At 37.3% G+C, this 13,180-nt stretch overlaps 1 protein-coding gene across 2 annotated transcripts; it reads left to right on the top strand.

The window, feature by feature from the left end:
* The first annotated feature begins 1,014 nt into the window (after positions 1–1,014).
* nemp2 (nuclear envelope integral membrane protein 2) lies at positions 1,015–11,949 on the top strand. 2 transcript variants are annotated; one of them, XM_056237765.1, is made up of 9 exons: positions 1,015–1,234; positions 5,329–5,438; positions 5,530–5,761; positions 5,835–5,907; positions 7,172–7,265; positions 7,596–7,710; positions 10,022–10,247; positions 10,928–11,116; positions 11,352–11,949. In XM_056237765.1, exons 1-9 carry the CDS (start codon positions 1,144–1,146, stop codon positions 11,656–11,658), a joined length of 1,437 nt encoding a protein of 478 aa, XP_056093740.1. In that variant the 5' UTR covers positions 1,015–1,143; the 3' UTR covers positions 11,659–11,949. The 2 variants fall into 2 exon arrangements, with proteins under 2 accessions (XP_056093740.1, XP_056093741.1); XM_056237766.1 differs by lacking the exon at positions 1,015–1,234 and adding an exon at positions 2,828–2,903.
* Positions 11,950–13,180: the final 1,231 nt, after the last annotated feature.

Below are 13,180 nucleotides of genomic sequence, written 5' to 3' on the forward strand. Positions count from 1 at the left end.
CACAAAAATCCCCCTTCCATTTCAAAGGGCGAAGACTGCACAGAGATGACATTTTCATCTGGTCTCCTCTAGATTTTGGTTTAACGTTTTTCTTCCCACCGCTTATCTTTGCGTTTGCCACAAAACTGCATTTGCAGGACTAGACATTTTAAGACTGCATGCTTTACATTGCTGATAGACAATGGATTTTCACGTTCTCTATTTAGCTAGATTGTGACGGTAATTAAATTTCCACCAATTTTTCTAGTTGTGATAACTTTAAATTGTTTTTTTTTTTAGAAAGATTTTAAAGATCATTTCAAAAAGCCCCTAACATACATTAGACCTGAGAAACATGTAGGCTATATTCACTATATAAATTTGAATTACTTTTTAAGGTTCTATTAATTTCCATGATAACAGAACAAATTGCAGTCAGTAGCCTACTGTATCCTACAATGCAACGTGTAACCTTCTTCCAGTTCCAGTGTGATGAATAAGTGTATATTAGCATTTTTAAACAAGTTAAATATAAATCGGTTACATTTAAAATGTGTTTATTTCTTAAATGATTACCGAACTTGCTGAATTCAACATGCAATGTGAGGAGGTCATGTGACAGCAATGCAACATACTAAAACAATTGTTGTTGCATAATGCATACGTTTTTCATTTTTTATTAAAAACATATTTGTTAATTGAAATAAAGTTTATATATATAAACATCATATATATTCAAATATATATAATATATATATTCAAAATATCAATACAATATTTTAATACAATAAAATAGTACATAAGTGTCACTGGTGTTTACTTTCAAACCTTTGACTTCGGAGTAAGGCCTGAGTAATCGAACACTAAACTCCCAAACGGACTTTAGAATAGAATCCATTAAGAACATGACATGTGCTCTTTTGTGTATTCAACGACTTATATGTTTTATAAATAGAAAATTAAAGCCTCTATACTTGATGAATGAGTAAATAAAATATCGGGACCTATCATCCACTCTGAAACGGTTAGTCTGGTCTGGGTTACACGAATCCCACCGAATTTGAAACCGAAAACATTAGCTTAGCTCATGTTAGCTTAGCGGATTAAATCATTAACCTGCTGTGTCTGTCAAATCCATCCATTTAACACAATACTCCACAAAACATGGGGAAGTTAGCTGCTTTTATACCCGTTTTAACTCTATTGTGTGCTTACTGGCAAAGTGCAGTGGGAAACAGAGGATATTCATACGCAGGTAAATAACTTGTGCTAAACAAACAGCGGCATAAACGAACATCACTAACATTACAAAACTATTACATTGTGATTGTAACTATTGGATTTTGAATGTGATAAAACCCCAGACTACAGTTAAACCACTCTTTATATCGTGAGCTGGACACAAATGATGTGTGTCAAAATGGTGAGCTCTGTTGCTTAAAGTTTACTATGTAAGATTTTTCAGCATCCATTAAACAATAATCAAATTGTTTGTTTATTAACTGGTTTGTCTGCATGCGTCTGTAATCTTACCTTGGTCCTTCTAACCTTTTCTTATCTCGCCTGTAAAGTCACCATGAAATCTAAATAGACAATTCTTGTTTTTATGGAATATTACAGTATTTGTTAAATGATTTAACCATACAAATCTTTTTTAAATGTATGTTCCCTTGTTATCTTTAATTAGGGTTGCCAACTTTCTGAAATGGAAATAAGGAACGGGGGGGTGGGGGGGGGGGGGGGTTATTTTATTATAATGCAACTTATTAGGCCTATATATTTATAGAATAGCAAAGTAGGCTTAATCAATATAAAAGACTTAACCACACAGATATATAAAGGCTATCATGATCATTTTGCCAAAAATGAACCATGTATTTGTTTAGATTATAATACGTTTTATTTTTAACTTAAAGAAATACAACATATAACATTCGAAACTCATCGGCTTAGACTGCATTTGAAGAAAAATAAACACAACAGTTTTCTGTAGCCTTGTGCGAACTTATTCAATAGAATTAGACTTCTAGAATGTTCTTTCCGGTGCAAATAAAAAAAAAAAAAAAAAAAATTAGTAGTTTTTCTTATCATAGCCTACAAATCGTGAGCTTAGAATTATAAGGTTCTATCTCCGTTTAGGGTAGTTCTGAGATATTGAGCATCAAAGTTTTTACATCCCTGCTGTTTTGTGAGATGGAACCTTTTTGTTTTATTAATAACTACTAACAAAATATTTTTTTTACAAAAATAACACCACACAGTCATTAATAAACACCTAATGGATAAGATTATGTCAAAAACTCAATTTCGACCAAAAGTGGAGATAGAACCTTATACTTCTAAGCTTCGGAAACACATTTTACTCGATTTACTAAAGCCTGTAAAATGCATTTGCAGCTGCACAGCTTGCGCATTGAGCGTCTTGCTCGCTCAGGCTGCGCTGCGGCAACTGCACATCCAATGGCGCGGGCGCCAGAGCCCGTCAAGGTGGCGCCAAGTCCCCGAATTTGCCATTATAGCAGCGGGTCTTCGTTCATTCATCATAGTCTGTCTGACATATATATTAGAAGCTATGCGTCTGTCATGGATTTGCACTGAATTGATTCTCAAAAATACGGAACAAAGTGCGTTCCGTATCAGTTCAATACGGAACAAGCCTTTTATGTGTCAAATACGGAACGATTCCGTATTATACGGAACGGTTGGCAACCCTATCTTTAATCAAAATAACTTCCCCTCCCTCTTCCAACCACATATCCCCTCTGATGACGTGTTTACTAGCGCGAGGGCGGGACAACCTGTCACTCACACGAAATCGCAGCAATAGCAAACCACAATCGTCTAATCAATTCTAGATGGACTGATGCCTTGTCCAAATACACACTCTTGTGGTCTTGGCCACTTGAGAGCGTGTGCAACAGGAAGTAAGTGCGCATGCCATGTCTTAAAAATGCCAAAGTGCAGTGCCCTTAAAGGAACACTAAGTAAGATTTTTTACCTTAAAATAATGTTTCCAAAATCGTTTCAGTGGTTCATTAAGTCGTAACAGGGTGAAAGGCACTTCTGGATTCGCTTTGCAGTCCTATATCTGCTATAACCACGCTATGTAAGATTGCCAGATCGGGTCGCGCTTCTGTAGTTCTAATGAGACATAAGAAAACTACAAATTTGACTTGCTTTACGTCAAGCGCTACAATAGTCATTATTTAGTTTTTCTTCGTTTCTGATGTCGCAATACATCATTCTTTCATGAAATCATGCAACATACTCTACCTTGTCTGTGGACATCGTTCATTCCAAAGCCGGTGCTGGATAAACAACGAGCGTGCGTGCGACAGTAGGCTGCGGTAGGCTAAATTATTTACGACAGCGGTAATGGACAATTCCGCTTCCAACCTGTAGGGCGACCGCAGAGGAAAAGTTACTTGGTGTTGCTTTAATGCACACTAAACCAAGGCTATTCAAGGCTAGCCTAAGCGTATCCCATCATGTATTAAGTTCTGGAACTCATGTGCCCCGAAATCGCGAGATGTCGAGGAAAACATTCCACTGTAATTTAAATTAATTACATACATATAATTTGGTTGTAAAAACATAAAGTGTTGCACATTTTATTGGTGCAAAGATAAGTATGGTATGTAGGCCTATTTTATACAACATTTGCAACTGTTTTTATCTTAATTAGAAGCACCACAATTTTAAATTTGTGTCTTCTGTTAGTTACATAGCGACTACTGAACAGACATCTAGAAGTTTATTTTAAAATGCAAAGTATTGAAAATATAATAAATAAAAGCTCTGTAAACACTTGCATTTTTTGCAAGACTATAAGTGTGTCCTATCGAGCAATCAAAAGTTTTACACACACTTGCAGTCTTTACGCCTACTTGAACACTTGGGCCTAATAGAGAAAATATGTCATGCAAGTAGACAAGTGATCAAGTGCAAAGACCGCAAGTGTGGGTATTTGGACAAGGCAAAAACCGAGAAGCTGCTCACTGCAGAGCAAATGGGTGAAGCTTACGTCTAGCTCCCCCTCCCTAGACGTCCAGGGAGGAGGAGCGAATGTAATTTGGGCCTAATGTGTTGAGCTAGAATATCCAACCACACCCTAACCCTACCCACACCAAATCAAGTCCCGTCCTACATTTTTTCTTGTTTGAGAAGCCATTTCACTTGGATACATCACAATAGTGAAGAAAAGACTGTCGCAGCTTCCATTTCATACTGACTTTAAGAAGGTCTGCAATCTCTCTGATACTCATTTTTCACTGGTTTATGATCAGGAACCATTCATTCACTCTCTGTTTCAGGTTCTTCATATTAGATCCATATTTTTGTCAATGCACCAAGCTTGTGAGGCTATATTTTTAGGCCCTGTAGTCCCAATAGTGTCCTATAGTGTCTATTTTTTTCCTCACTGTGCCCAGTTTGTCTCCACGGGGAAAACAATGTGGGGAAAATTTATGAATTAAATGTCTTCTTAGCACAATAATTTCAATTGATATTTTTTATATTAGGGTTTATTTGGAACAATTCTGTTGTTCTCACTCAGTGTCATGTGCTAGTTACAGATATTCATGAAATCCACATTATTAAATACACAATATTGCTTGTAAATACCAAGAAAAAAACAGTTTAAATATGATTTGTTAATCTAATTGTAATATTTTCATCACCAGATTCTATAAAATAGTGTTTTTGCAGATTTCCCAAATATAAGTTTTGATGTGACTTTTACAGTTGACTGTCAGACAGTAGCAACACATGATCTTATAGCTCAAGAACTGAATATTCGAAAAACTATAAATATAAAGTAAAATAACAGTAACAAACGTGCATTCATTGTAAGCCAAATACAAATACAGTCTTTTTTTTAACATTGCAAAATAAAATATGGTAATTTTTCCTAGGTCAGGGATTTGAACCCCTTTGAACTAAGAAAATGTATTTTAAAATGAATTTTTCAATAATTTAACAAAACATTTGTATGTTCATGGTTCTCTGATGTTGGTTAATGGTCACATGATGTGCGAGTAAACAATATATTTCATCCATTTTGGTAAGTGCTTTATTTTGATGATGTCCATTTATAAATGATAAGAAAGTAATTACTACTGGATAGAAGCAACCACACATGAACATGTCAGGTTTTTGGAAAGTGAGGATTCTGCAGTTGCATTAGTGCAGTGATTAGGATGAATTTAGTCTGTGGGCAGAAGCTTGTAGTCTGTGTTCTTTTCTGGGACGGTTCTGTACTGTTTTAGACATAGAGAAGAAGAAAATAGTTGGCGGGGATTGTTAAATTAAAGCAGAGGAGTAATTCTGATCCTTTCCTGATTCTGACAGATTGCACCTATGTGAAAGGAGACAGTGTCCACGAGTATTCTGGGAGTCGATGCTTCTGTTACAGCTCTGGTACAGTAATCAAATGGAAGGACATCTGTTCCACCTTCAAGGTAATTTATTACATCCTACTGTGGCTGTGCTTATTTTTTGGGTTAACTCCCACTTTAAATTGAATACTGACAAGACACATGCTGTTCAAAGGTAAATGTGACAAGTGATGAGGACGTCTTTGTTGTGTTCCCGATGGAGACACAAAATTGCCACCATCCGGGTGATGCTCTCACTGTTACTAAGTGCTTTGTTGAACACTATTGGCCATCCACTATCCAAAGAGAGAAGTCTTTGGACATTCCTCTGGTTGATGAAGATGTCTGCTTCATGACCAAATCGGCTAGAAGCAATAATGTGTACACACTGCACGTCTCCAAAAAAAGTGAGCATCACACACCTTATTCTCATACTGAGTACTTGGGCACTGGATCATGATTGTTTATTTTATATTACAGGGTTAAATGGAATGTGCCTTCTGCTTTTTGTGTGTGGGTTGGCACTGTTTTGTAGAGCGGGAAACATATGCAGGTAAGTGGCAATTTAGGTCTGGTTTAGATGTTCTCATCTAAAGAAATTCTCCAGTAGAATGTCAGATTTAATTCTGATCAAGGGGTTTTTTTTTTGGCAAACCTTGAAAAAAAAATTACACCACGCTTGTCTTTGTAACTTAACCATGAATAAGATAAAGTTTAACGAAAAATGATATCATTATTTACCTTTGTGTTGTTATTTATTTAAAATGTGGAACCAAAAAAAGACATTTTTTGAAAAATCTTTATGCAGATCTTTTCCATGTAATGGTAGTTCATACTAGTGGCCACATCTATCATGCTTCAAAAAACAGTAAAAGCATGATGATAAAAGTGGTCAGTGCAGCTTGTGTGTTCTAGTCTTCTGAAGCCATACAGTAGCTTTGGTAAAGAAAGAAAATAGTTTATATAGAATGCAAAGGGTTCTGCATGGGTATCAGTTAATACCCATTTGTGCTCTGTGGATAAGGGATATTCAATTCAGTAAAAAAATGTAATATGTACAATTTTCAATTGTAGTCTTTTAAAAATCATCGGAAATAATAAACTAAGTGCAATGTAGTGTTGTCAAAAATAGTGATTTTTCGATACATATCTGTAACGCAGTTCAGATGTTATGGGAAGAAGGAGGTGGGAACCGGCGAACATTAAATTTTTTTTATAACAAAACAAATACAAAACGAAAGTAAAAGACTGATGCTGAATGCTGTCACATAATAAAACATAAACAACACAACTTAAATCCAGGCCTGTCCTCTCTCGATCTCCACTGTCGTCTCTCCTCCTTTTATGCTTCCGCTCCTCCGTGAGAGATACGAGACCGGTGCGTCGTGCAGGTGTCGCTCATCAGTGATCACGCCACCGGCCTCGCGCCGCTCTCTCACGGCCCTCGGCCTCGTCCTGCTCGCCACAGTATCGATACTGAAAAATCTGAAACGCTTCCAGTACTCATTTTCCGCAGATTAGATACACGATACCAGCCGCTCTCCCATCTATCTGACAGCAAGTTGACACACAAACCTGCCCTGTACACAAGTCATATGGACTACTTCTATGGTGCCTTTTTGGAGCTTGACAGCCGTGGCCACTGTGAATTGTTGCGCAAAATCTAGAGAAGATTCTTAAAGAACTCTCCTTTTGTATTCCATGGAGAGAGAAAAAAGCATATAAGGACCTTATCGACATAAGGGAGAGTAAATAATGACAGAATTTTCATTTGTGGTTGAAATGTATTAATCTGTCCCAATCTTCATGGTTTCCAGGAGCTCACTGTTTTTCTACACAGCCGGAGTTTCATTGGGAGTCATCGCCATATTTGTCCTCCTGACTCTTCTCCTCCGAAACTTCATACCAAAGGTGTGCAATGCTTCTGTCACAACCTTTATCATGATCATTATAATACACTCTATCACATGTTTCCTCACCAATCAAACATGTTGGATGAGTAGTATGAGTTTAAGCCTGTCAATGCTGGTATCGTCTCTGCTGATGAGATTAAAGATAAAGGGTGGTGGAGACTCACTCCTCAACACATACAGCCGCAGGCATGTACATAAGGTTTTATGTATGAATCAGGGTTGTGCAATCAATTACAGATTGATTGACAGCTTGCAGGTTTGGGGTAGGTCAGAAGGTTAAGCACATTCAATAATGCTCTGCTTCCCCCCCCCCCCCCCCCCCCACCAGCGAGGGCTGTTCCTGGTATTGTTGGGTGCTGGCTCCAGTCTGTCCTACATCGGGATCCAGAGGGTGTTAAGTGAATGGGATGACATTGTGACTGAGCACGGGCTAGAATTACTGGGTAACTAGGCAACCTTTCTCTGTTACAACCCATCTCTCCCTGTTTTCCTTTGCAATCATCTCATCAACCAATTAGATCAGACAGTAAGCCTTCGCTAATGTTAATAAATGGTCTTTCAAATGTACCTTTTGTGCAGTTTTGCGTGTCAGTCGAATGCCTCGTGTTGTCTCTTAATTTTCTTGCCGTGTTCTTTATACAATAGAATAATTACTGTACATGTCATTTAGACAGATTATCCTTCTACACACTCTCGCTGCATATTTCATCAGCTGAAGCGCACATGCCTGAATCATATAGTAACAGTCTAGAGCAGATTGATACCTTTTGTATCGGATATCTTGGCTCCGTTAGTGTTATAATGTGAGGGCCAAGTATTTTGAATGCTGAAATGACTGCCTCTTGACTGCTCAATAGATTCTATTCTCTGCCAAATCAATTTCCCTCTTCAAGCACTCGCAGTATGTAAATGCATCAGTGTTTTTGAATGCGAGAACTACAGGCATATTAAGATTAAGGGAAAGAAGCTGCCGTGCTGCTGGAACATTGATTTCTATGCCTAAAACAAAAAGGCTCTGGGAGGATTACAGCCCCAGTGTGTGTCTGTTTTCTGGCCCTTTTATTTTCTCTCTGATTTTTTTCTTATTCTATGTTTTCACAGATATAGGCTACTGTAACATGAAAAGAATAGTTCACTCAAAAATGGAGATGGTCCTCACTGCAGAACACGAAATCCAGGGGGAGGAGTTGGATCTGGACCTCCTACCTTACATAGACCTAAACCTACCCATCTCCACCCCCTGATCCCTAACCCCACCCCTAATCCTACCCATCTCCACCCCTTAGATCTGGATCCAACTCCGCCCCCTGGATCTCGTGTACTGCAATGAGGTGCTACTGCAAAAATGAGCATTTTGTCATTTTACTCACAATCATGTTGTTCCAAAGCCATGACTTTCTCATCGTCTTTCTTTTTTCTTCTTTTTTATAATTCCATAAAATTAAAGTGAATGGGTACTGGGTTTGTCAAGCTCCAGAAAAATCTTACAAATTGTCAAAATGACTTGAAACCATGCAAACACTTTGTGAGGAACTAAATTTGTTATTTATTGATCAATGACTACAAAAATGGCACATTGACACAATTTGTCAACATTTTCCCCAAACCCTGTTATTTTGGGGTTTAACTGATTAATTTGTGATTTTAGAGCTTTAGTTGAAGGGATTGTTGGTATATAATGTCTTGAACTTCACATAAAGCTTTCGTATAGTTTGAGAAGACTTGGAATGAAAAAATCATAAGGACTATTTTTTTATCGTGCTTTTTTTTGGTTCTTTTTGGAGCTTAACAGATCCAGTCCACATCCACTATCATTATCTAGAAAATATGGACAGGATATTTTTCAAGAACCTTTTGTTTTTAATAATAAAAAAAGTCTACTACATCACAAAAGTTACTACACTACCATACCCCAGTTTGGGATCAGTAAGATATTTTTTTTTAAAAGAAATTAATACTTTTATTCAGCAGGTATGCATCAAAAGTGACAGTAAAGAAATGTATAATGTTTAAAAAAAATCTATTTCAAACAAATGCTATTCTTTTAAACTCTATTTATCATAGTATACTGAAATTATATATCACAGTTTTCACCCAAAAAAATTACTTTATTTTTTTTTTATCAAATAAATTTGGTGGGCATACAAGGCTTCTTTCAAAAAACATTACAAAATATACTGACCCCGGTGGTAGTGTAGGTTAGAAATCACTTTCGGCTGAGTAAATAGTAACTTAGTAAATTAATAGAATTGTTACAGTATTGTTACATTATATTTCACCATTGTTCTTTTGTTTGTATGCTGGACTATTCAGCAATTTGTTGCAGCATTAGCCCGTAATGTTTGCATTCAGTGAGTGTAGGCTCGGCAGATACACCACGACATCCACTGTTATTGATGCAAGTGAAGGCTTGCCTTAAAGGAATAGTTTACCCAAAAATGAATGAACGTCAAAAGATGTCACGTTGAGTTGTTTCAACGTGTATAGATGTATTGTGACTGTTGTAACTAAGTGTGCTTTGTACGTAGTATTACTGTTGGTTAATGGGCTGTTTATGAATGAGGCAAGCTCAGGCAGGCTGCTTCGGTCCGATTCAGATTGGGCATGCTTTTTTTAATGTTACCTTACATGCGTAAAACACCCTACTCCTTTATGTAGCATGTGTATGCACATACGCAAGAAGGTCAATTAATGCCAAGCTAGACATTTAAAAATGATTTTATTATTATTTTCTTTTTTTCTCTTTGTCTGCAGTATATGTGCTCATATCAGGCTTATTTAGCTTTGCTGTATGCTATAAGCATGGCCCCATCACCAACAAACACACCCTCAACTTTATGACCTGGTGTATGCAAGTAGTAGGCATGGTGTTGCTATACTATGGGATCACATTCCCCCCTGCCTACTACGTACTGATTGCTGTCCTGTTGTGCTTGAAGATTCTGCCCTTGGTCTGGAGCCTTCTGGTGTGGATTTGCAGGTAAGGAAAGCACCACAAACTGTACTCAAAATTTCTAAGTGAAACAGGATATTCAGTGTGAATTTTTTTTTTTTTAATTCCGACAACACTTTAGTTTAGGGTCCAATTCTCACTATTACCATAACTAGTTGCTTATTAGCATGCATATTACTAGGATATTGGCTGTTTATTAGTACTTATAAAGCACATATTAATTCCTTATTCGACCATATTCTACATACCTTAATCCCATACCAAATACCAAAACTTAACGATTACCTTACTAACTATTAATGAACAGTAATTAGGAGTTTATTGAGGCAAAAGTCGTAGTTAATAGTTCGGTAATAGTGAGAATTGGACCTTAATCTAAAGAGCGACTATAGTCCCCAGCCAAATAGGAAAGTTTTAAATGCAAAGCCACTATTTATTTACAGATACTCACATCGTTTTTTTTGTTTATCAGTTGTTGACTCTTTAATACTGGGTATATTATTTACTACCTTTGTATATTTCATTCATATGTATTTAAAATCTTTTATTTTTTTATTTGTGTGCAAAATAATGTATGGTAATTTGGAGGTCATGTTGACTTTTAAGTCTAGGATAGAAGGTGAAAGCTAATCATATGATGAAATTAAGTTTTAAACAGGTGAAATATGAAATCCTAAATATTTGTATTTTTGAACTTCTGCCTTCAGGCTCTTCTGCTCATTCATAAGCTTGTTCCGGAGGAAGAAACGGTCCACTATCAGGCTACTGACCGAGGAGGAGTACAGAGAGCAGGGAGAGACCCACACCAGAGCCTCCCTGGATGAACTACGGGAGCACTGTAACAAGCCTGGCTTTCCTGCATGGGACACTGTGTTGAGGCTCAGATCACCGCAAAAGTAATTAAACATCTGTAATCATCAAAATAAGCATGTTTGAAAGGGACATATACCGTAATGGTGAACAGGATTTTTGACATTCACACTACAAAGTTCCTTACTCAGTTTAATTCATGTTTAGTGAAAAATTGTGTAATTGTTTTAAATGTGGTGCAATTTTGCATGGATAGGAGAAAAATGCTATGAAATGCTATATGGCCCTTTAGTGCTAACCAGTTGTTGTCGTCTCTTTCAGGTTTGCAGAGTTTCTGCGCAATGGGAGCCACATCATTCAAGAGGAGCTTCAGAGTCACGAGAATCAGTACGGGCTTGGTGGGGCGTACTACGAGAACGTGCTCTTTAACAGCAGCTCCAGCGACACCCAGTCGCAGAGAGGAGAGGCAGAGGACAGTAGCGAGGACGAGCCGGTGAGAAACGGTCCTACAACCCTAAATAATCTCCCCAGTCCTGCTGTATACGCCCCAGCCGTCTGCCCATATCCCCCTGCCACCTACACCCCTCAGCCAGAACCAATGGATCCAGAAGACCAGGATTTCTTTTGAAATTGTGCCGCAATCTGTAGGAAGAGTGATTTTTATGTTCATTTTAAAAAGACTTTTTGAATTGCACAATATTGTTAGGAAGGAATGACTGTAAGGAACATTAGTAGGTCCATGAGGATTTTAAAATAGTCGCTCTCTCTCATTTGTTTGTTTAAATGATCTCTTTTAGGCAGCGTGGGCTGTTACTATATTTTTTAAGCAGTGTGTATTCTCATACCCAAGTGATGCAGAGCTGGGAATAACACTGTATTGTACATACTGTATGTTAATAGATGGTGAAAATCATCAGGATATCATTGCAGTCGACTGCTCAAGAGAATGACTCCACACATACAGTATAACAGCAGCATGTGTCATTTTAAGGATATAGTGCCCTCTAGTGTTAGTTAAAGAAACAGGTCACCTACAAGTTGCTTTTGATCATTTAGTTAAATAGGGATACATGCTTTACAAAAGCTCCTAAACCAACACCAAAGCATCTACATTTCTTGTGTATTCTAAGTCTTCTGACATCAATATGATAGACTATCGTAGTCATACTATAGCAGAACGGATTATAATTGAATAACAACTTACATTTATATCTTTTCCTCACATAAAACGATTCCAGGGGACGGTCAGGCTGGTCAGCATTTTCACACTATTTCTATCGAAACAGAAAGCTAGACTGACGTGCTTGACCATTGAGCTTGAGTCGCGTTTTTTGCTGTGTTGCGTATGACACGGCGTTCTTAAAACGTTGCTCTCAAGTTAAAATAGCTTTTAAGAACGTGTCTCGGGACCTTGCGTTTTTTTCTTTCCACTAATCACATTTGTAAAAGCGTTAACGCGTTCTGTGTGGCCATTATGGAGCCATTCACTCAGGACGTTTTTCGACGATTTTCCGTTTTTTTTGTGTGTGTAAACATGGCGTAGACAGATGTGTTTTACCTAAGGTTGCCCTCGGGTCTTTTAATAGTCTTGACATGGTGTTCTAAAAGTGATGTGATAAAAACACTTTTTTTTTGGCTCATTTTTTGTTCCACTGCCATGCGTCTCACGTCATTCATACAGAACACGTTTTTTTTCTCGCTGGTTTTCTACATAAACGTGCTAGACCAGCAGGGTTTAAATACGAAATTATGCCTTCAGAAGAATAGTTTATTATGTGGAATAATTTTATGGTCCTTTTTTGGTATTTTTTCCTCACATTCATTTTGCATTCTCCCAAGTTCCCTTGCAAAAGGTTAGATTTTTTGCTCGGGTAATGAATTAGTATTACAAACGAATGCAATGTTCCCCTGGTTGCAAAAACATAGAATATATATGTTCTATCACATTTAGGGGCTTTGTAGAATTTTCATTTTTGGGTGAGCCATCCTTTTAAAATGAATCAACTCAAAGTGGATGGTCTGCATCCATACAGGTGTAAATATGTACGTCCTGCCATTTCATATTCTTTCCTTTTTATGGAACTTTTATCTGAAGAGAGAATGTATGTTTTTATAAATATTTCACTTTAAATTGTTACCATTGTATTTAA

The sequence above is a fragment of the Rhinichthys klamathensis genome, unplaced genomic scaffold, assembly GCF_029890125.1.
Source record: "Rhinichthys klamathensis goyatoka isolate OS25496 unplaced genomic scaffold, OSU_Roscu_1.1 h1tg000497l_1, whole genome shotgun sequence".
NCBI lineage: Eukaryota > Metazoa > Chordata > Actinopteri > Cypriniformes > Leuciscidae > Rhinichthys > Rhinichthys klamathensis.

Excerpts from the sequence above, each read along its gene's own strand:
- nemp2 (XM_056237765.1), top strand. The coding sequence starts at position 1,144 with ATGGGGAAGTTAGCTGCTTTTATACCCGTTTTAACTCTATTGTGTGCT. Across the intron at positions 5,908-7,171 it reads AGAGCGGGAAACATATGCAG|GAGCTCACTGTTTTTCTACA; the intron begins GTAAGTGGCAAT and ends CATGGTTTCCAG. Across the intron at positions 10,248-10,927 it reads CTTCTGGTGTGGATTTGCAG|GCTCTTCTGCTCATTCATAA; the intron begins GTAAGGAAAGCA and ends TTCTGCCTTCAG.